This window comes from Solanum dulcamara, chromosome 8, assembly GCF_947179165.1.
Source record: "Solanum dulcamara chromosome 8, daSolDulc1.2, whole genome shotgun sequence".
NCBI lineage: Eukaryota > Viridiplantae > Streptophyta > Magnoliopsida > Solanales > Solanaceae > Solanum > Solanum dulcamara.
The window spans coordinates 19,864,187-19,886,361 of record NC_077244.1 but is presented as its reverse complement, the minus strand read 5'-3'; the positions used below and the strand labels follow the sequence as shown (position 1 = coordinate 19,886,361).

General features: G+C 38.1%; 1 protein-coding gene across 1 annotated transcript; it reads left to right on the top strand.

Annotated features, from left to right (window-relative positions):
* The first annotated feature begins 241 nt into the window (after nt 1–241).
* LOC129898759 (protein POLLEN DEFECTIVE IN GUIDANCE 1) lies at nt 242–20,495 on the top strand. Its single transcript, XM_055973420.1, has 11 exons — nt 242–1,019; nt 2,155–2,306; nt 2,617–2,720; nt 11,909–11,997; nt 12,154–12,227; nt 12,891–13,041; nt 13,122–13,289; nt 19,052–19,149; nt 19,258–19,380; nt 19,586–19,654; nt 19,854–20,495. The coding sequence occupies exons 1-11, from the start codon at nt 398–400 to the stop codon at nt 20,052–20,054; spliced, it is 1,851 nt and encodes a 616-aa protein (XP_055829395.1). The 5' UTR covers nt 242–397; the 3' UTR covers nt 20,055–20,495.
* The last annotated feature ends 1,680 nt before the right edge of the window (nt 20,496–22,175 follow it).

The following is a 22,175-nucleotide window of genomic DNA, read 5'->3' as shown; positions in this document are numbered from 1 at the left end:
TGAAATTAATAAATAATAGATATTTTTATAAAATATAAAAGTTTGGGGTAATTTTTTTAAATTTTCAAGTTTTTAAATTCTATTTTTTTCTAAAACTTGAAATGTTTATCAAATATATTTATTAAATAATGATAAATTATATAAACGAATATTAATTTTTATTTGTTTTTTTAAATTATTTGGGGAACAACGGTATATTTGGAGGAGGACCACTTGCATAATATCCTGTTTTTTTCCTACCTCGCGGGCAAAAGCCCAACCCGTCTAGAGATCCCCAAATCTTCACCACCACCTTCTCTCCTCTCCTCCGATTCCCTTCTCCTTTCTAAGTCGTGTGTAACTGCCGAGCAGCAATCTCCATGAACCGACAACATCTGCATAGCTTCAATCTTCGTCAATGGCGTTGAGATCAACTGGACGTAAGGTCTCATTTGACATTCTCTCAACTTCTATCCTAGACGACGATCACAACTACGATTCCTCCATCTTCGCGACTTACCTCCGATCAAATTCCGATCCTTCTCCTCAGCTTCTTCCGATCAATGGCGCCACAAGCCCTACCGCAAGTCGCAAGAAGAAGAAGAAAAAGAAGAAGCATAAGAGAATGACAGAGCATTCCACAATTTCCGAACTTCCTGTCACGGACGAGCAGCTAGACCGCTCATTTCCCGTGGGAGAATCTAACGGTTACTGTTACAGTGTTGCTCAGAGCAGTAGTGTTGTGGTATGCGAGGAACATGAGACGCTGCCGCTGCCTCACAGTAATTGTTCAGTGAGTTCAGTTACTGGACTTCCGTTTGGGGAGTTGAGACAGAGAAATGTAATGGTTAATGGAGTGAGCGAAGAGAGTGTTGCGTCACCACAGATAGCCGAGAGAGAAAGTGAAAGTGTTAAGGAATTGGAATCGAGGTCAAATTCGACAGTTGAACTGGATTTGAATATGGATGGGATTGCAGGGAGGAGTTTGGAGAAGGAAGTGTCTTTAGATTGGAAGAAGTTGATGGCTGAAGATCTCAACCGTAAGTATTTCCCTTGTTTTATTTTTTCTTATGGTTTTCTAAATGTTTTTTCATTTCCTGCCAATTTGGCAATATCAGAATGTTTTGACTCAAGTATTAACAATATATGGCAATTGGGGACAGCTTTATATCCTTCCCTCCCATTTTGCATGAATATGTTTGAATGATTTATATTTGTGGTCGATAGATGTATAGTAAAATGATGTCGGGAGATGCTAAAAGAGTATAAAGGTATCACATCAAACTAGAAATACTCTAAATTCATACCTCCCTTTTTAGGGAAGATGCCATAATTTTGGGAAGGACTAAAATTCGCAGCAGGTCAACTAAATGGAGTAGAGGAGGGACTACGTGTTTATGAAATTGGAAAAGTGAATGATGTCAATCTTATGAAGTTAGGAACTGATAGAATATGGCTAAATCTCCCAGCAAAGCTAGTTATCCTGGGCCTATTATCCTGTAGATCAATAGAAACCTTTACACTCGTGCTTACTGCTTTTTGGGCCTTTACCTTAAAATGAATAAGGATCCCTTCACGAGGGAAGCAAAACTTGTAGGTTCTGTCAGTGTCTCATTATCTGTACCAGTTGCGTCTTCAACAGAGGAAAAGGAAGTTTCTAGCTTTCCTAAATGCAAAGCTTTCTCCTTTCTATGGTCTTTTCTGAGAAAGAAGAATGCTAGTGATCCTTTAGCAGATGATATTAAAAATCAGTTGGAGGGAAAATCCCATAGATATATCACCAAATTGTGGCATTGGTATGTCATGAGCACCTACAAGAATCCTGTATTATCCATGGTACACAAGGGAACTAAGGCAATCAATATGCCCACATGTACTTGAATCTTATAATCTTGTGATAAATACACATGTAGAGAAACGATGGCGATTGGTACTTGGATTGAGAAATTCTAGTTCTAAAGAGAAGCCTGAATGAGGCGTCCTTAATCTTTATTTTTTTTTAATTTTGAGCAACAACGTCATTGTGCTTTAAATTCCTCTTGTTGTGTGGTGGGGGGTTGGGAGGTCACCATTTGTCTCTAAATTGAATTTTGCTTCTGATTTATTTTAGTTACAGAAGCCAACTTCCCTGTATCCTTTCTCTTCTCTCACTTTAGTTGTGTGGTATTTTGTTAGAAACATTTCCTGTGGATAAGTCACCAGTGAAGTGCTTCATGGAAGAGATGTATGCTGGTAATTCTTTAAGGAGTACGGTTGCCCTTGGGAATGAGAAAGAGCGGGAAAGAGTTTATGATACCATATTCCGCTTACCATGGCGATGCGAGCTGGTATAATACTTTATTAAGGCACTGCAATATGAAACATTCTCAAATTGTATTTTGAGTACGTCATTCTTTTATTGCGCTGAGTTGCCTGTTGTTCACTGCTTGACTTGCATCTTGTGTCCTCTGTTTTTAATCTATGTTGTGTGATAGTGCAAATAGGATCTTCTCTTTTTTACTTCTCGATTTCTGTCTGAACTAACTGCAGGCCAGGAGGTCCATTCCTTGTTCTTTGTAGTTCTTCTTGGATATGGTCTTGTCTTAAAACTATCAAGCTGGTTTAGTTGCATAGATGACAAGACTGTTGCTTTTGCAGCTTATTGATGTTGGCTTTTTTGTCTGCTTGGATTCATTCCTTTCACTGCTAACTGTTATGCCCTCGAGGTTAATCATGATCTGTTGGAGGTTTCTGAAAACAAGGTTTGTATCTCATACTTTTTTATTCCTTTTGTTTGAACTTGAAATGATCATTCTGGGATCTCCAGTATCCGGGAGAGTGTGTCTATCGTAAAGTTCTAAAATAATTCATCATGCCATTGTGACCTTACAGCAGATGGGTCAGAAGTTCTTCTGTAGTCTCAAATTACTCCAATTTGAGGAGTGTTAAGGTTGTTATATGATTTACATTTATTTGGATTGTTTAGGTTTGATTTAATTTGATATGGATATCATATTTTTGCAAAGATTAGGTATGTAATCTTGCATAGGATTAGTCTTTTACCAAAACTGTGACATATGTAATCACTATAATATCTCGAACCAAATTTGAGGGGAAAATGCAAGTTTCTGTTTCATTCTGCAATCTTTTCTTCTTAACAAACTGTCTTATTCAACGAAGCTGATGATTTTTGGTGGTCCTGATACTTTTGGGAACAGTGCATCTGTGCAATGGTTTTTAATTACTTGGTTAGTCATTAAATTCTTTTGGTGTGAAGTTGTAGCTGGCATATGGTGTGCATTGCCTAAAATGTTAACTTGAAGGAGAGGAGGAGGAACGGTTATTGATGGGTGTATTGATAATAGATTTTCCCCTTTTTATGTCTTTTTGGGAGCTTATTACTGATTGGGCATACCTTCATGTCTTGTGTTCTGTTTTTTTTTTGTTATTGGGCGTATCTTCATGTGTAGAAATTGGATCCAATCGTACCATTGTTTATTTAATTATTAGATATGGTGTGGTTCATAGAATTAAAAAGAAGACTTGGTACAACTTCTACTGCCACAATAAATTCACAGAATATCAGCTTGCTTCTTGTGTTATTTCATTTCCTGGATTTTTTTATTTAGGAGTTCAATGGATTGTCAATAAAGACAACAAAAGGGATATTGAGTTTTGTTTTGCTGAAACTACTGTTCGATTGGTGGCCCCTAGGTGATGTTTTCTCCAAGAGTGTTCTCCAGTTGCACTTGGAGAAGTTTCTGTTACTGCCAAGTAATAGTGCCTTGGTTTAGTGAATTTGCAGAGAGGAACTTATAGGAAGATCTATCAGTTGAAACAAGGGTAATGTCCTCAAGTACCTACGAGGGTGGAGGTTACGGATGTATTGCTTTCAAATTTATTTTATTGTGTACCTCTAAAGTAGACAGAGATGTCAAGTGCTGGTATAGGAATCCCGCATTAGACAGAGATGACAGTCATACTTTCATGAACTCTTGAACGAAGGAGGGGACAGAGACATTGTGTTGGGAGACTTGGAGCACTTGGATAGGCGTCGCGACTTTGGATATTGTAGGAGTATAAAGGTTGAGGAGGTTAAGGGAGCTGTTCGTAGGATGCGCATGGGAAGAGCGACCCGACCTGACGAGATTCTTGGAGAATTTTGGAAGAATGCAGGCAGGGTAGGATTGGAGTGGCTGACTGCGTTGTTTAATGTCATTTTCAAGACAACAAAGATGTCGGAAGAATGGAGGTGGAGTACAATGATTCCCGTGTACAAGAACAAGGGAGACATTCAAAGCTGCAACAACTATAGAGGTATCAAGTTGTTAAGTCACACTAAGAGAGTGTGGGAAAGGGTGATGGAAATAAGGGTGAGGAGATGTGTGTCTATTTTGGAGAACCAATTTGGATTTATGCCGGGGCGCTCGACTACAGAAGCCATTCATATTGTAAGGAGATTGATGGAGCAATATAGGGAGCGGAAGAGGGACTTACACATGATAGTCATTGACCTAGAAAAGGCCTACGACAAAGTGCCAAGAGAGGTCCTATGGAGATGCTTGGAGGCTAAAGGTGTACCTGTGACGTACATTAGAGCGATTAAGGACATGTATGATGGAGCTAAGACCAGGGTAAGGACGGTAGGAGGAGACTCGGAGCACTTTCCTGTTATGATGGGGTTGCACCAGAGATCAGCTTTTAGCCCGTTTTTATTTGCCCTGGTGATAGATAAATTGACGAGACAAATACAAGGTGAGGCGCCTTGGTGTATGTTGTTCGCGGATGACATAGTCCTGATTGACGAGACTCGTAACGGAGTTAACGATAAGCTGGAGGGCTGGAGAGAGACGTTAGAGTCTAAAGGATTTAAATTGAGTAGGACCAAGACAGAATACTTGGAGTGCAGGTTCAGTGGCCTGCCACGTGAGGCTGACGGGGAAGTGAGGCTTGGTACCCAGGCCATTCAAAAGAAAAAAAGTTTCAAGTATCTTGGGTCTATTATACATGAAGATGGGGATATTGACGACGATGTTTCACATCCTATTGGTGCAGGGTGGATGAAATGGAGGTTCACCTCTAGAGTGCTGTGTGATAAGAAAGTGCCACAAAAACTCAAAGGCAAGTTCTACAAAGTGGTGGTTAGACCGACTTTATTGTACGGTGCGGAGTGTTGGCCAGTCAAGAAATTTCATGTTCAGAAGATGAAAGTCGCGGAAATGCGAATGTTGCGGTGGATGTGTGGGCACACTAGGATGGATAGAATTAGAAATGAAGATATCTGAGACAATGTGGGAGTGACATCGGTGGAGGACAAAATGCAGGAAGTGAGACTGAGATGGTTTGGACATGTGAAGAGGAGAGACACAAATGCTCCAGTGCGTAGGTGCGAGAGGTTGGCTATGGAAGGTTTCAGGAGGGCCAAAGGGAGGTCGAAGAATTATTGGGGAGAGGTGATTAGACAGGATATGGTACATTTGCAGCTCGCCGAGGACATGACCTTAGATAGGAGGTTGTGGAGGACTTAGATTAAGATAGAAGTCGTAGTTTTGCTCATTTGTCTATTACCATTTGATTTCTACATTTGATTGCTGCTTATATTTGTTGGGCCGGTATACTTTGGTTAACTTATTTATCTATCGTAGTTAATGCTCCTTTCTTTCCGGACTGTCCTACCATGACTTTCTCTCTCATTATTCCTTATTTTCATATTGTTTTCGATATGCTTGGTGCTATATGACCTTTGTCCCGTTTTTCTTGTTTCCCTCTCTTGTTCTCCTCTCTTGAGCCGAGGGTCTTTCTGAAACAGTCGCCCTACCTTTCAAGGTGGGGGTTAGGTTTGCGTACACTCTACCCTCTCCAGACCCCACATGGTGGGATTATACTGGGCTTCTTGTTGTTGTTGTTTTTGTTGTTGTGTACCTCTAAAGTAGGAGAATTCCCATCAAATTTCAGAGGGAATAAGAGAGACTCAAAGCTGAGATAGTCCTTGTTTTATTTGTATTTTTCTTGCCCCTGTTATTGTTGTTGGTTATGGTAAATCTAACAAAAATTATTCACCCTCCCGTTTGAAGCATATCTTTACTTTTTTTTTTGGATGAAGTCATTGTTTCATTGCAGGCATCAAGAAGATGCAAATTAGTTACAAAAGTAGAAGGAAAAACAATTGGTCTGCTGGCTCTAGTACAATTATGCTAAAACTAAGTAGCCAACAAAATTCAAAAAACTATTCAGGGAATCTACAGAGGACAAATTGGCCCAACTATAGAGACACATGATACATTCTGCTCTGAGAGAATATAAAGGCGTTGATAGACCATCAAAACATCTTCTATTCCTTTCCCTCCAAATACTCTAAAAAATTGCTATCATCTTCCAAGTCTGTTTGATGGTGCTGTCAACTTTCCAGCAACACCAACTCTCAAAAGCTTCTTTGATACTATGTGGCATGGCCCAACTTAGTCCAAAAAGAGAGTAAAACATGTTCCACAGATTTGTTGTTACAGTACAGAGCAAAAAAAGGTGTCTATTGTTCTCTGCTGCTTTCTGACATAAGTAGCATCCATTCACAGAGGTGCGTTTCCTTCTATAGAGGTTGTCTTGAGTTAGGCATGCTTCATAGAGTGCAGTCCAGTAAAAACAGCTGATCTTGAGCGGTAGCTTGATTTTCCAAATTAGCTTCCATGGCCAGTGGTCAGTGACTGCATTAAGTGCTCTTGACTGTTTGTAGGCAGCACTTACTGTGTAATTCCCTACTCCTGTAGTGCCCCATTTGAACTGATCTGTTGCCTGAGTGTTGAGAGAGAAACTCTCTAGAGTCTGTAGTAGTTTGACCAGGTCATTAAACTCCCAATCCTGCATATTTCTTCTAACCATAATGTTCCAGGTTGTTTCATCTCTTTTTTCTGGATCCCTGGCTAAGTGAAAAGACCTGGATAATCATCCATTAGAACTGTTTTACATAGCCATTTGTCTTTCCAAAATCTGATATGGAGTCCATTCCCCACGGTGAAGTGCTTATGCTGAGAAAATTCCTCCCATAGTTTGCATATGTTTTTTCAGACTCCGACCCCATAAGGTGCTCTAGAAAAACTAGTGCACCAATGACTGTGTATCCCATACTTTGCATTGACCATCTCCTTCCATAAAACATGTTCCTCCTGTCTGTATCTCATAACCATTTCATAAGTAGGCACTTATTATGCAGAGCCAAATCCTTGATCCCTAACCCCCTCTGTAGTTTGGGAAGGACTTTTGGCCATTCCACCAGATGGAACTTGTGCTTCTCACTATTCCCTTCCCCTAGAAAATCTTTCCTGATCTTGTCAAGTTGTTCCAAAACTTTGCTAGGAATAGGAAAAAGTTGCATGTAGTATGTGGCAATACTATCAAGTACACTGTTGATCAGTGTAAGTCTGCCCCCCGTTGATAGATACTGCATCTTCCAGGAGGCAAGGTTTTCCTCAAACTTCTCAATAACTCGTCCCCATATAGCTGTTGATTTATATTTGGCACCCAGTGGCAACCCCAAATAGGTCGTCGGGAATTTACCGATACTACATCCCAAGATACCTGCTAATTCTTCCCAATTTAGCATCTCATTAACAGGATATATCATACTTTTTAACATATTGATGTGCAACCTAAGAGGGCTTCAAAAATCAAAAGGGTTAGATTCAAATAAAGAACTTGACTCCTATTTGCCTCACAAAATATTAGAGTATCATCTGCATAAACCAAATGAGAAGTGTTTGTAGTGATCTTGTTCTCCATATCAAAACCATTCAGCCACTGTAGTTGCTTGGCTTTGTCTAACATTCTGCTTAAACCTTCCATTGCAATTATGAAGAGAAAAGGAGAAAGTGGATCTCCCTGCCTCAAACCTCTTTGTGGGGAGAAAAACCCAACTGGACTTCTATTGATAAGAATAGAGTATTTAACAATAGATATGTTGAAATCGATCCATTTGATCCATCTTTCATCGAACCCCATTTGTCTAAGAATGGAAACAAGATATGACCAATTCAAATGGTCAAAGGCCTTTTCTATATTCAACTTGCATAGGATGCCCGCCCCTTCGTTTTTCAGTTTCCAATCAAGAACCTCATTTGCAAACAATGAGGCATCAGTGATTTGCCTATCTTTAAGAAAAACATTCTGGTGTTTAGAGACTAGGTTTTCCATACCGTCTTTAACCTTTCTGCCAGGACCTTAGCTATGATCTTGTAGACACTCCCAATTAAACTAATTGATGTGTAGTCTTTGAGTTCTATTGCTCCTTTTTTCTTGGGAATAAGAGCTATGAAGGAAGTGTTGCATGATCTGACCATCCAACAATGTTGATGGTAATGGTTCATAGCTGCAAGTATGTCAACTTTGATGAAGTCTCATGATTTCTGATAAAATGCCATTGTGTACCCATTTGGCCCTGGTGCCTTGTTGGGAGCGCAAGACATAATAGCTGCCAATATTTCATCTTCCTGACAAGCTGCTTCCAGATTAAACTTTTCCTCAACTGATATGGAAGGAATGCCCTCAAAGTTGGCTGATGGCTTCCATTGTTCTTGTTCAAGTGTACAAACTTTCATAAAAATCAAGAGTTTCTTGTTTTATCCTCTGCTTATCTTCAATGATCTCAGTTCCCACTTTGAGTTTGTCGATGCAATTGCCCCTTCTTTGAGAATTTGCTATTTTTTTTGGAAAACTGTGTTCTTGTCTCCCTCTTTGAGCCATAAGCATCTGTATTTCCATCGCCATGAGATTTCCTCAGCCTTAGCTAGTTGTTGAAGCTCAATTCTCAGGTTCATCATCTGGATAGTTTTTGGATCTGTTAATTGTCTACTCTTGGCTGCTTGCTCAAATGCTGCCTGCTCATCTAGAGCTTTGGTTTTCCAGGTCTCTACCTTGCTAAATTCTTCCCTATTCCAGTTTGTTATATTTCTCTTCAACCTTTTCAGTTTTTGAAGTAGTACAAAGTCAGCCCTGCCCACTATATTGTATCTCTGCCACCAGCCCTGTATCTTTGAATGAGTCATTCCATTCGGTGGAAATGAGAAATCTATCAATTCTAGATGCTTGCACAATATTATCACCCCTAGACCATGTAAAATGAGCCCCATGTAATGGCAAATCAATCATGTTAAGGTCCCGAATGATTTCTGAGAAGGATTTCATGGCACTAGTCCTTCTCAAGCTATTCAATTTCTCGTTTTCAAATCGCACACGTTGAAATCACCCCCTAACACTCAATGTCCATCCCATAACCCCCCGAACTCCAGCAATTTCGTGCCACATCTCTTCCCTTTACGGATTGGTGTGAGGTCTAAAGATACCTGTAAAACACCATCTGAACTCCTCTTGAATGCTCTCTAGCATACAAGATATGGAATAAGAGCCTTGGAGGGTGTCTGTTTTGATCCACTGCCTCTTATCCCAAATTATTATCATTCCGCCCCTAGTACCACATGCTTTTAAAGTTGCCCAGTCAGCCCACCTATTACCCCATAGTTGTTGTATCCATGTAGTAGACCAATTCTCTACATTTGTTTCTTGCAAAAACAAAACACCGACTTTCCATTTTCGAATGAGAGATTTCATGATGCTCCTCTTTCTTCTCTCATTCACCCCCCTTACGTTCCAGCTTCGGATTTTTAGCTTCATCCAGAAGATGAGTTGTATTGCCTACCCCTGGTCCCATTATTCTGTTGCTGCTTTTTGCCGTAATTGATCCCACGTATCAATCTTTTCATCTCCTCTTCTCCTTTGGCCTTCTTCCCTTTTTTAGGTTGCTGCTTGAATCTTTTTTTCTCCCCTTCTCCTTTGGCCTTCTTCCCTTTTTCAGGTTGCTGCTTGGGTTCTTGCTGTTGGATTTGGAATTGCCTCCTTTGCACCATCCTTAAAATTATATCCGAAAGTTCATGTTCAAATCAGTTGCGTTGACCCCAAAAGCTTTGCATGCCTTGACCATTTTAATTCTAGTCCAGTTTGAAGTCTCAATTAGATTGGGCTTTTGAACCAATTGAGCTTCAGACCCACCTTTGTACCATGTTAAAGAGAGAGCTTCGCTGATAGACATAGAGGAAAATTCCGAGTCTGATTGATTTGCGTGAGCCAAATCCAGATTCAAAGCCGGATTGCGAAGTAGTCAGGGTTTCCCTTCATGAGAGTCTGCTTCGTCATCTGTTTCTGTGGGGCAATTTGCTTTTGACATGATTCTGTAATCAATGGGACACTGACCGTCGAACTTTGAAGTTGATCTTCTTCTGAAACCAACGGCGGTATAGATAGGGCATTAAATCTGTTGTAATATGGGTTTGGCTTTTGGCCCACCACTTTCCAGATGGTCTTTTCTTTTAAAAGCTTTTACTCCTCCTTTTGGGCTTTTTTAATTGGGTCTTTTTTGTAATAGGTTTTGTGTAAAACTTGGCCCAATTGTTCATTATTTCCCACAGGTGCAGCTGCCTTATCTTTATCCAGTGGACAATTTGATGGTCCAATTTTCAATTTAAAGCTGCTATCATGACCTCCCATGTGCCTCTGAGACGTGTCGACAGGAGACTTTGAAAAAGTCGAGGTTGCTGCTACGTCAGAAGGCTGGTTACTTTGTTTATACTCCTTTCCATTGATGGGTTTTCCGGTCGATCTTATGCTAGCATGGTTGTCTTTGTAAATCAAAATTTTGAAGACCCAATCTCCTTTCATGATGTCTATCTTTGCTGGCAGTTCATTCGTGGAGTTTCGGATACAAATACGAGCCCAATAGAAGTGCGTCCTATGCTTCGTGTATTCATCGGTGTGTACGAATCCACCACATTTATCACCGATGAATTTAAATGTTTTTGGAGTCCATGCATGAAGGGGGATGCCCAGTGCTTTAACCCACTTCTGTTCTGTACTTGGGTCTCTCATCTTGGTCCCTGACAGAGGAGACCACCATTCCAATGAAAGCATCCTGTCGTTCCAGATCCATACGCCGGCTTTGACCCTTTCCGCCTCTTGCCTGGAAGGAAGATCAAATAGGAATAGGTTGTGGTTAATCGGTGTGACTTTTAGGCCAGCAGTGACTTTCCATCTTGATACAAACCATTTTTGTATTACTTCTGTCTTGGGGCTATGGTGGAAAGTGTCATTGAACCGCCCAACAAGACACTTTGAGAGGAAGTGTTCATTGCCGAGTTCCTTCATTGATGGATCTGACCCCCCTTCGCCCTGGATGGTGTTAGACCTTGCATCTGCTGGCCATTGTGGGATCCTTGCAGCATCAATATATGACTTTGACTGATCTGTGAACAGATTAAATCTTGAATTGATCCCCTTGCCCAGAAAACTTGTATCTTTGTTGCTATATTACTCCATCCCCTGTTGTAGCTTCCTTATGGAATAATGACTGCTGATTTCATGTCGCCAAGGATCGCTTCTATTCTCATGAATCTCCCATAGTTCCCTAAAGGTGTATGTCTGGACCTTTCTTCCCCATCTTCTGCATTTGTTACCTGTTCCAAGTGAAGCCTGATGCAACGCTTCACAAACCCAATATAAATTACAATCATCGATTTTGATTCTACTGTTGAGCCACCTGCTGCTTTCTGTAAGGACGAACCATCTACCTGGCCCTCTGCTATAGCTAAATAACTCAAAAGACTTATCCCCCGAGATAAAAGAGAGTGTTCGATCCATGATTGTTAAGAAGAAAAGCCATTGTCGGAAACTTTCACGCCGGTGAGAGGCAAATTAAAAGAGATTCCCGCCTCCGGGCGGGGGAACAAGTGTGGAAAAAAGAACAGAGAGGATTTTGGCACATTCCATATCACTTCTATGTAAAACACACTCATTTTTCTTTTCTTTATTTCCCTAGCTCCTTACCCTTCTTACCCATGATTTTGTTGTGTTAAAGTAAGTCTATTTAACTGCAGCTTATGTTTACAAAATAACCTGACCATGCTAATGGCAGGCAGTTCAAGAAACTTTCTGCAGTTGAGCTTTCTGATATTGGATGTTGTGTCGCCCTGTCTAGTGGAGCGATTTTGTTGCAACAAACAGGTACAGTAAGATTCTTTAATCCGCACCAACACTAGAGATTTTTTTCACATGCTAATTACCCTAATCACACAACTGAGCTTTTGACTCTTCATTTCATGGCTTCCGTATTTGGGTTCTTTTGGTTAACTTATCCCGGTTTGCAATTTGCTATGACAGATATCAGCTTAATCTATCACATGATTCGTGGTCAAGGAACGATCAAGCTTTATGTGGTTTACAATGTGTTGGAGGTTAGAAGTTGACTAGTTGATCTATAATTAAGGCGATGTGGTAATTGCCACATATTGGTTGTACTTTAGGTCTTCATATGATGTTGAAGTTGTTTGAACTTTAATAAAACATACTCCCTTTGTTTCAATTTGTTTGTCTTACTATCATTTTCAGTCCATTTAAAAAAGAATGTCTCTTTCCTTTTTTGACAACTCTTTAATTCTAACTTTCCACATGACATGTTTAAGGCCATAAGATTAAAGGACATTTGGTACATTCTACATATCTTTAGTCTAAGACTAGAAGATTCAAAAGTCTTCTTTACTTTCTTAAACTCCATGTCATGTCAAAACCAACCATACAAATAGAAATGGAAGGAGTCATTAATTTCATAGAATGTTATCATGTTTGTGTTTCAAAGTAAAAAAAAAGACATATGGTCGGACTCTTGCTTGTAAGAGAACAGAATAACATTGACGGAGAAGCACCTCTAGTCATATGCTCGGATATGTTCATATGTCCTTCATCAAATGTCCTTTTTGTTTCAGTCTGGTACAAGATATTGGTCTATTACATGTGCATGTTCCTGTCATAATATCATTCACTATGCTATATTATTTTATTGACACTCGTTTTTGAAATTTATAGACTAATTTGAGGTAATATTTGTCTTTCTTTGGCAGGTTTTTGATAAACTATTCCAAAGCTTTGGTGGAGATGTGATGCAGACTCTCTTTAATACAGCAGAAGGGCTTGCAAATAGCTCAACGGAAAGTATGCAATACTGGATTAGAAGATTTATTGTGGATGAAGTTGTAGCTGTGGCTTCATCAAATATCCTTTCCATTCTTGTATTTTGCTCAATATCATAAATTTCATTCCTCGTATAATCTGGTTTCCTTGATTCCCCATACTTGTTCATTCTTTCATTCTGCTAGCTCAAGCCATCACTTTGTCAACCTGTATAGTTGCCCACAACAACGCATTATTTGCTTTGCTAGTATCAAACAATTTTGCGGAAATAAAGAGCAACGTATTCAAACGCTACAGCAAGGATAACGTTCACAATCTAGTATATTATGGTGAGTTATCTTCTCGCAGTATTTAACTGAAATTTGTAAGGTTCTATTGCGATGATTAAGAATTTGTTATCTATCTTCTGTTGCCAGGCTAGTTTGTTCTTTATTATCTTGTGTGAAGTGGTTCCATTTGTGTCATGCAGTCATTGGCATGTTAGTGATCCATATAATGTTGCATCTCATGCCAATCAATCATTCAATCAATTTACCTTTTCATTAAAAAAACATCACTCAATCAATTTATTCTCAATCCTAAATTGGTCATGGTAGGTTAATATGAATCCTCTGGTCCATTCTGTTCTATTCAGGTTCATTCATTCAAAAATACTAAGTAATTCGTCTTTTAAGACCTTTTAGGTTCTCTGGATAAGATATTCTAAATTGGGGATCTATCTGCATTTTGACACGCAAAACTAAATGCGGGTATGTGTAAACAACAACTTACTTTTTTTAATTAGTGAAACACGCAAAAAAGTGATGACTATGGGTTTTTAAAGTGAGAAGCATGAAACAAAGCACATTTTTATATGAAATGAAATGCGCAATTTCAAGTATACAAAAATTAGCTTATATAAATGAACTTAGTACCTGTAATGTCTAGTGTCAGATGAAGTTACTAATTTTGGCATCTTCTCCAACATAGTAACAATTGTAATCCAATAACTAAAATTATACGTCATTAAAATTAATTGCCTGAATGATTGGCATACATTTGTGCCTGAATGATTGAAGTTGTGGTTTAGAACAATGTTTCACTGAATTGTAAACCCTCATTTTTAGTGGCTTACTCACTTTGAGTGACTAAGCAATGCCTTTAATATCACTGGTATATCCAATCCTTATCAACGAGTCAGTACCACGTATATGAATCTTTTTGCTTCCACCTGATAGAAAATGAAGCTTTGCTTCCATTATAATATTTTTATGTAAATTCTCACTAATTTTGGGAGATTGATTTTTTCTTTTTGTGAAACTTCATCTATATGTTGATATTTTTTTTGTGAAACTTCATCTATATGATTTTAGGTCTACTTCATCTTTTTTTAAGCACGTTGAACCATCATAGTCACATTTACTGGGATGTACATTTGAATGTTTATGTATAATAAGACCTTAACATTTTTCTTGCTTTTTTTTTATCCTTTATAAGTGCTAAGTTGAACTTCTGTCGGTTGTGACCATTTCTAATCTTCTCTAACCTTTATATGACTGGGCATCAATTTTCACATCCGCATTTCTAAGATTCTCATGGTTACATTGAGTGCTAGAGACCCTAGATTTACTGCTGTATCACATTGATGGTTTTACCACCACTATTGGACTTGGTCTTTCAGTATGTTAGGGTTGTGTCTTAAATAAATAACATACCCGGTGAAATTCCACAAGTGAGATCTAGGGAGGGTAGAATGTACGTAGACTTTACCACTACCTCGTGTAGGTAGAGAGGTGTTAGGGAATTTTAGAGAAGGATCAAGTCACAAGACGATGAACAGGAAAATCTAAATCAATTGACTTCGACTTTCCCTTGCCTTTGTTCGAATTCCTAGATCGACCTATTTTGTATATACATTCAGCTCGTTGAAGGGAGGCAAAAAACCTTAGAGTTCAATGGAAGAGAGAACTCTGATCTCTCGTTTTTTTGTTAAAATACGACTTTTCGATTTATTCCTCAGAAACCCCTTTAAATAGGAGTCTAATTACAGCAATAGGAAGTCTAATCCTTATAAAAGTAGGAAACCTAAATTCTATTCCAAACTAAAAACTATTGATAAATCTAATCCTTATTAGGCTATGAAACATAAATCTTAGTCTAGAATAATAAAGAAAGCTACTAAATATATAAATAAATACTTAATTTATTGGCTTCAACGCATCCACAATGGTACCTCCCTCACGTTGAAAGTGCTTGTCCTTAAGCTCGAATTTCACGGCAATATTTCTGGAATAGTGTTGTTAGCTAAATCATCAAATTTCAGCCAGAAAAGTCGTTTGCATTGGTGAGTGTCTGAATATTGTTCGTCACAATTATAGCATAATCCCTTTGCTCTTCTCTCTACCATTTCTGTGCGAGTTAATCCCTTGACAAAAGGGATTTGGTTGCTGAGCTGGGCATTAGCTGAGGCACTTGAACTGACTAAACTAGCAGCAGATTTTGCCGAGTTTGTTGTGCTGGCAAGACTTGTCTGAGGCTGTTGCCATGCTCCCTCGTGAATATTACTTGCTTTTTGTAGTTGTTTCTTTTGTTCTAAAGCCTTGGATACATGCATAGCCATCGATAAGTCAGGTGGTTTGAGCAACTACACGTCCAATTTGACTGAATCATCCAACCCTGCCATAAATATTCCTACGTGCAAGTGTTCTAGAATAAACTCATCAGCCCTAGCCAACTTTTCTTGATACTATCTTTGATAAACTTCAACTGTACCATTTTGTCGAAGCACGACCAATTCACCCACCGGGTTGCTACTCTCAGGAGGTCCAAATCACTGAAAACATCGTTACTGAAAGTCTTTACAACTCATTGGGCCCTTCGATTGTTTAAGCTGATAATACTATAACTGGGTTTCTTCCAACAGGTAAAACCCAGCCACTCCAACCTTTTCCGCATCTGCTGTATGTTGATTTTAAAAAAATTCCTCACAACGATGTACCCAAAATTAATGGGTCATTGTGCCATCATAAGTAGGAAAATCCATCCTTGCATACCTTGGTATTGTTATATTGGAATTACCACTAGTTTGATGATTCTGATCAGCCAGTTGAATAGGCGGTGTATTGACTCTAGTAGCCGGGTTTATTGATCTACCTGTCTTCGGGGCACTATTGGATTCTATCCCGTGGACTGCTGATTTTGTAGAGCCAATTCCCAAGGTAGAAAATTGTTCTTGAATGACTTGGCAATTCTTTCGCCGAGATGCTGTTCCATTGCTGCAAGTTTAGAGTCCATTAGTTTTTCTGTGATCATACGTTCTTCCTGAAACCTGGAATTGATCTCATTGTCCATTGTGTCGGGCTTTGATACCAAATTGTTAGGATTTTTAGAGAAGGATCGAGTCACAGGACGATGAACAACAGGAAAATCTAAATCAATTGACTTTGACCTTCCCTTGCCTTTGTTCGAATTCCTAGATCGACTTATTTTGTATATACATTCAGCTCGTTGAAGGGAGGCAAAAACCTTAGAGTTCAATGGAAGAGAGAACTCTGATCTCGTTTTTTGTTAAAATACGACTTTTCAATTTATTCCTCAGAAACCCCTTTAAATAGGAGTCTAATTACAGCAATAGGAAGTCTAAACCTTATAAAAGTAGGAAACCTAAATTCTATTCCAAACTAATAACTATAGATAAATCTAATCCTTATTAGGCTATGAAAAATAAATTTTAGTCTAGAATAATAAAGAAAGCTACTAAATATATAAATAAATACTTAATTTATTGGCTTCAACGCATCCACAATGTTACCTCCCTCACGTTGAAAGAGCTTGTCCTTAAGCTCGAATTTCACGGCAATACTTCTTGAATAGTGTTGTTAGCTAAATCATCAAATTCCAGCCAGAAAAGTCGTTTGCATTGGTGAGTGTCTGAATATTGTTCGTCACAATTATAGCATAATCCCTTTGCTCTTCTCTCTGCCATTTCTGTGCGAGTTAATCCCTTGACAAAAGGGATTTGGTTGCTGAGCTGGGCATTAGCTGAGGTACTTGAACTGACTAAACTAGCTGCAGATTTTGCCGAGATTTTTGTGCTGGCAAGACTTGTCTGAGGCTGCTGCCATGCTCCCTTGTGAATGTTACTTGCTTTTTGTAGTTGTTGCTTTTGTTCTTAAGCCTTGGCTACATGCATAGCCGTCGATAAGTCAGGTAGTTTGAGCAACTACACGTCCAATTTGACTGAATCATCCAACCCTGCCATAAATATTCCCACGTGCAAGTGTTCTAGAATAAACTCATCAGCCCTAGCCAACTTTTCTTGACACTATCTTTGATAAACTTCAACTATACCAGTTTGTCGAAGCGCGACAAATTCACCCACCGGGTTGCTACTCTCAGGAGGTCCAAATCACTGAAAACATCGTTACTGAAAGTCTTTACAACTCATTGGGCCCTTCGATTGTTTAAGCTGATAATACTATAATTGTGCTTCTTCCAACAGGTGAAACCCAGCCACTCCAACCTTTTCCGCATCTGCTGTATGTTGATTTTTTAAAAAATTCCTCACAACGATCTGCCCAAAATTAATGGGTCATTGTGCCATCTTAAGTAGGAAAATCCATCCTTGCATACCTTAGTATTGTCGAATTGGAATTACCACTAGTTTGATGGTTCTGATCAGCCAGTTGAATAGGCAGTGTATTGACTCTATTAGCCGGATTTATTGATCTACCTTTCTTCGGGGCACTATTGGATTCTGTCCCATGGACTGCTGGTTTTGTAGAGCCAATTCCCAAGGTAGAAAATTGTTCTTTCGCCGAGATGCTGTTCCATCGCTGCAAGTTTAGATTCCATTAGTTTTTCGATAATCATACGTTCTTCTTGAAACCTGGAATTGATCTCATTGTCCATTGTGTCGGGCTCTGATACCAAATTGTTAGGATTTTTAGAGAAGGATCGAGTCACAGGACAATGAACAGGAAAATCTAAATCAATTGACTTCGACTTTTCCTTGCCTTTGTTCGAATTCCTAGATCGACCTATTTTGTATATACATTCAGCTCGTTGAAGGGAGGCAAAAAACCTTAGAGTTCAATGGAAGAGAGAACTCTGATCTCTCGTTTTTTTGTTAAAATACGACTTTTCGATTTATTCCTCAGAAACCCCTTTAAATAGGAGTCTAATTACAGCAATAGGAAGTCTAATCCTTATAAAAGTAGGAAACCTAAATTCTATTCCAAACTAATAACTATTGATAAATCTAATCCTTATTAGGCTATGAAACATAAATCTTAGTCTAGAATAATAAAGAAAGCTACTAAATATATAAATAAATACTTAATTTATTGGCTTCAACGCTTCCACAACAAGAGGCTGTTTCCGAAAGACCTCGGCTCTAGTGCTACAGGGTTGTGTCTTAAATGTGAACTAAAATAAAAGTTTAAGGTGATGATTGTCGAGTCCTTTGTGGATCATTGTTTTGACTAACAGTGAGTGTTATATCCCAACACGCAGATAAATGGTTGTTTCTGATCTGCCATGTTATATGTGCACAGAGAAGTGCTCAGAGTACTTAGGTGCAAAGTCAAATATAGTTTGTAACAAAAATTCATCAAGTATAAATGGTAGCAGAACCTACTTTACTAGAAAAGGTAGCAGCACTACTTTATCACTATCCTCATATGGTGTCGATTTATTGTTAGTGTTGAGTTTATGCATAACTAGTCACCAATCTTACCCAACCTTCTCCCTCTCTAACTAGAATAATTGCAACACAAAAAAGGATTCCCTCTTCCTTTAACATAGTGCTTCTTGGCACCTCGGAAGAAGGAAGCTGAGTGCCAATTTTGGTATTGCCTATCGATAGATTTTAAATTTTATTGCTGGGTGAGGTTTTTCTCTTTTTTTGTTTCCTCCTGTTTTGCTAGTTCCCATGTTCACACATCCATGTATTAGGTGCCGACTACTTATTTGTTGTTCTACTTATCATTTTGTTTAAGCTTAGAGGTGTTGGGAAATGCTCAAATCTTCTGCTACTGATTTTATTTCCAAGGTTGTGCTTGATTAAAAAGTTTCTGTGCATTTAAACTTGAATTCCATTGGCTGTGGGCAGATTCAGTGGAACGGTTCCATATTTCAGCATTTCTCTTATTTGTCTTAGCTCAAAACCTTCTGGAGGCTGATGGACCTTGGTTTGGAAGTTTTATTTGTGTAAGGCCTTCTCCTGATACTCCTTGTGCATTTACTGAATTGTTTTCATGGGAAATCGTTTTCTCTTCCTAGCAATTGGCTCATATTAATTCTTCTTAAATCTTGCAGAATGCACTTGTCGTCTACGTAGGTGAGATGACAATTGATATCATCAAGCATTCATTCATTGCAAAATTTAACAACATCAAACCAATTGCGTTTTCAGAATTTCTTGAAGATCTCTGTAAGCAGGTATTTCTTATTTACAGGCATGACTTGGCTGGTACAGTTGAGCTATTTAAGCTGGTGGATTTTTCTGCTAGCTTGAATGGTTTGTAGTGTTATACTACTATATTGCTACAAGTCTTACATTCTTCTAAGCTGGTGTGGCATCTAGTGCTTTTCTCTGTTTTGGTGATTCTGTTTTTCACATTATTCTTATTTTGACTTTCAACAGACACTGAATGTTCAAACAGACAATGTAAAGAATAACCTCACTTTCGTCCCTTTGGCGCCTGCTTGTGTGGTGAGTTTTTTTTCTGAATTTGACTGAAGCTGCTATCTCTCCCTTCTATAATTTCTGAATCACATCATGGTCTCTTTATTTCAAAAAACTATACATTGTGAATAAGGAAAATAGGGGAATAGGAAACTATTCACTTGGACCCTATCCTATTTATCCAGAGCTGATTTATTCCTTACCAAGCAGCCTATTTGCTTGGCAGGTAATCCGTGTGTTGCGTCCTGTGTTTGCTGCTCATCTTCCCTATAATCCACTACCGTGGAGGCTCTTTTGGATTTTCCTTCTGTCTGCAATGACATTTGTTATGCTTGCAAGCCTTAAAGTAATGATTAGCATTGGCCTCAAAAAACATGCTAGATGGTACATAAACAGATGCCAGAGGAGAAAACTTCACAGCGACTAAGATACGATATCATGATGAAGCTGCATTCTTTGTCTCAGATACAGAGATCTCCTTTCTCCGAGAAGACAGGAAGGGTGGGGGCAGGGAAGGTTGGGTTAGATCTGGTTGGAAATTTCTATCGCTTCTCCCAGCATTCAGCAGTTATAGCTTCGAGTTTCTAATCGTGCAGCAGGATGCATTGATGTGGAAGTATCTACATTAAACGATCAGATGGCCCGTACTTCCATTTTTGCACAGGGATGTCCATATAATAAGAAGGAAGTTATATTGATAATGTATTTCATGTGCAATTTTTTTAAAACCCTTTCTCTAAAAATTGGTTAACAGAAGTTGCTTTCGAAACAAATATCTTGTTTCTGAAATTTTCTGTAGATTCAGAAAAGATTGATGTTACACAAAGGTAAACCATCTTCTTAGTTAATTTGGATGTATTTTCTACTACAGCTTCATTGCCTTTTTATTTCTTATAGTCAGTTACTTGCAGATCCTTTAGTGTAGCAAAGTTCAATGCAGTTGGCATATGTTTCGAGAAATACCAAAGAGGTCCTCTCTGCCGTTTTCAACTGAAATTTCATTTTTGCATTAATATTTTGTGAGAAAAATCTAACCATCTCTTTTTTGATTCCAAAAGGTAAATGATATGGAAAAACTATAGCTGCCTGAAAAACTGATTTATTTTGAAATTAATTTGCACTTTCACTTTTATTAAGCTGAACGAAGTAAAGTTCATTAATTTCTTTTCCTAATTTTCCTCATAATGGATATAGAATTAAATTTTGACTTTGTGAAAATATACCGTTTAGTAAGTATAAAGAAATGAATCTTGAGCCTAATTAATCTCAAAGTCTAGCTTTAAAAGGGAGGATTGTCTAAGATCATATAAAGAGCCTACCCATTCCTTTTTCATTTGATGTGCGACACTTCAACAACCCATATCATGTCTAAGATCAGACATTTGGAGCGTGGACAATTTAACATGTAGCTCACTATCTATAATAATAATCAAGATGAATCCTGCTGTGATACCATGATAAAAAAAATAAACCTTTGGCCTAACTATGATAAATAAATAAGACTTTGTTTTAACCCAACTTCAAAAACTAGTTTTTGAGGTTAAATTAGCCCCGCTATCCATTTATTTATACTAAGTTTCATGAAATTGCATGAAGAGTCCCTGATGGACCAATATTCTTCCTCCCCTTCCTCCGCCCCTTCTTTCTTCATATGTCGCAAAAAGAAGCTTCTTTGATTTTATATACATTGTAGTTGATTATTTTATGCTTTAATTCTTACGTTTCTTTTTCATTTATTTTTCACCAAGAACACCATACTTCTTCAATAAAAAAAACTTTAAATTCTAATTTCACGGTGGAAATTTATAGTTAATGGTTGATTATTATTAAAATCGCTTAAGTGTTGATTATTTTCCTCAACTGTTTATTCTGATTTTAAAAAAAAATTCAAAATTCTATTTTTGGTCCTTGTAAAGTGATAAAGATAAAGTAAGTTCTCATAATTTGGTGTTATTTGACTAAATTAGTGATTGAGGATAATTTGTATTGGTGTCTGAATTTTTTATTTCAAATTTGAGATTATTTAGAGAAGATTTGGGATGATTTGCTCGAGATTGAAATTGCAAATTCGATAAACATATTGTTGAACAACATAGACAAATCATGTCAATGTGGTAGGATGTGTGGACAATTTAACAAAATAAGTCGAATTTAAATAACACAAAGTTATGTCAATCTGGCAGGATTGATGAACAATTGAGCAAGCACACAGTCATGTCAATGCAGTAAGGATTTGTGAGTTATTCAACAAGATAGCTCGGTTGAGTATAATATTAAATCTTAATTGTTTGTCAAGACTTAAATACTATTAGTTTGAAATGTAATTCTTTCCTTTCGTAACTTTAAAAATCATAAAAAGGAGGTATCATGAATGAAAACTTGTAATCAACACAATTTGGTAAAGTTTGTAACATGTCCTATTGATTTGTCATGATTTGCGGATGTCATTTTGAAATGCATCTTGTCTCTTCTTCTTTTATAGCTTTGTAACCATAAATGAAAATTATATTGTGGTTTTAAGTTTCTTGGCTTGTGTTCTAATAGTAAC

Bases quoted from the DNA above. Each gene is read 5' to 3' on its own strand.
- LOC129898759 (XM_055973420.1), top strand. From the start codon at position 398: ATGGCGTTGAGATCAACTGGACGTAAGGTCTCATTTGACATTCTCTCA. The intron at 12,228-12,890 runs GTTAGAAGTTGA...TTTCTTTGGCAG, and splicing joins TGGTTTACAATGTGTTGGAG to GTTTTTGATAAACTATTCCA. The intron at 19,150-19,257 runs GTAAGGCCTTCT...TAAATCTTGCAG, and splicing joins GGTTTGGAAGTTTTATTTGT to AATGCACTTGTCGTCTACGT.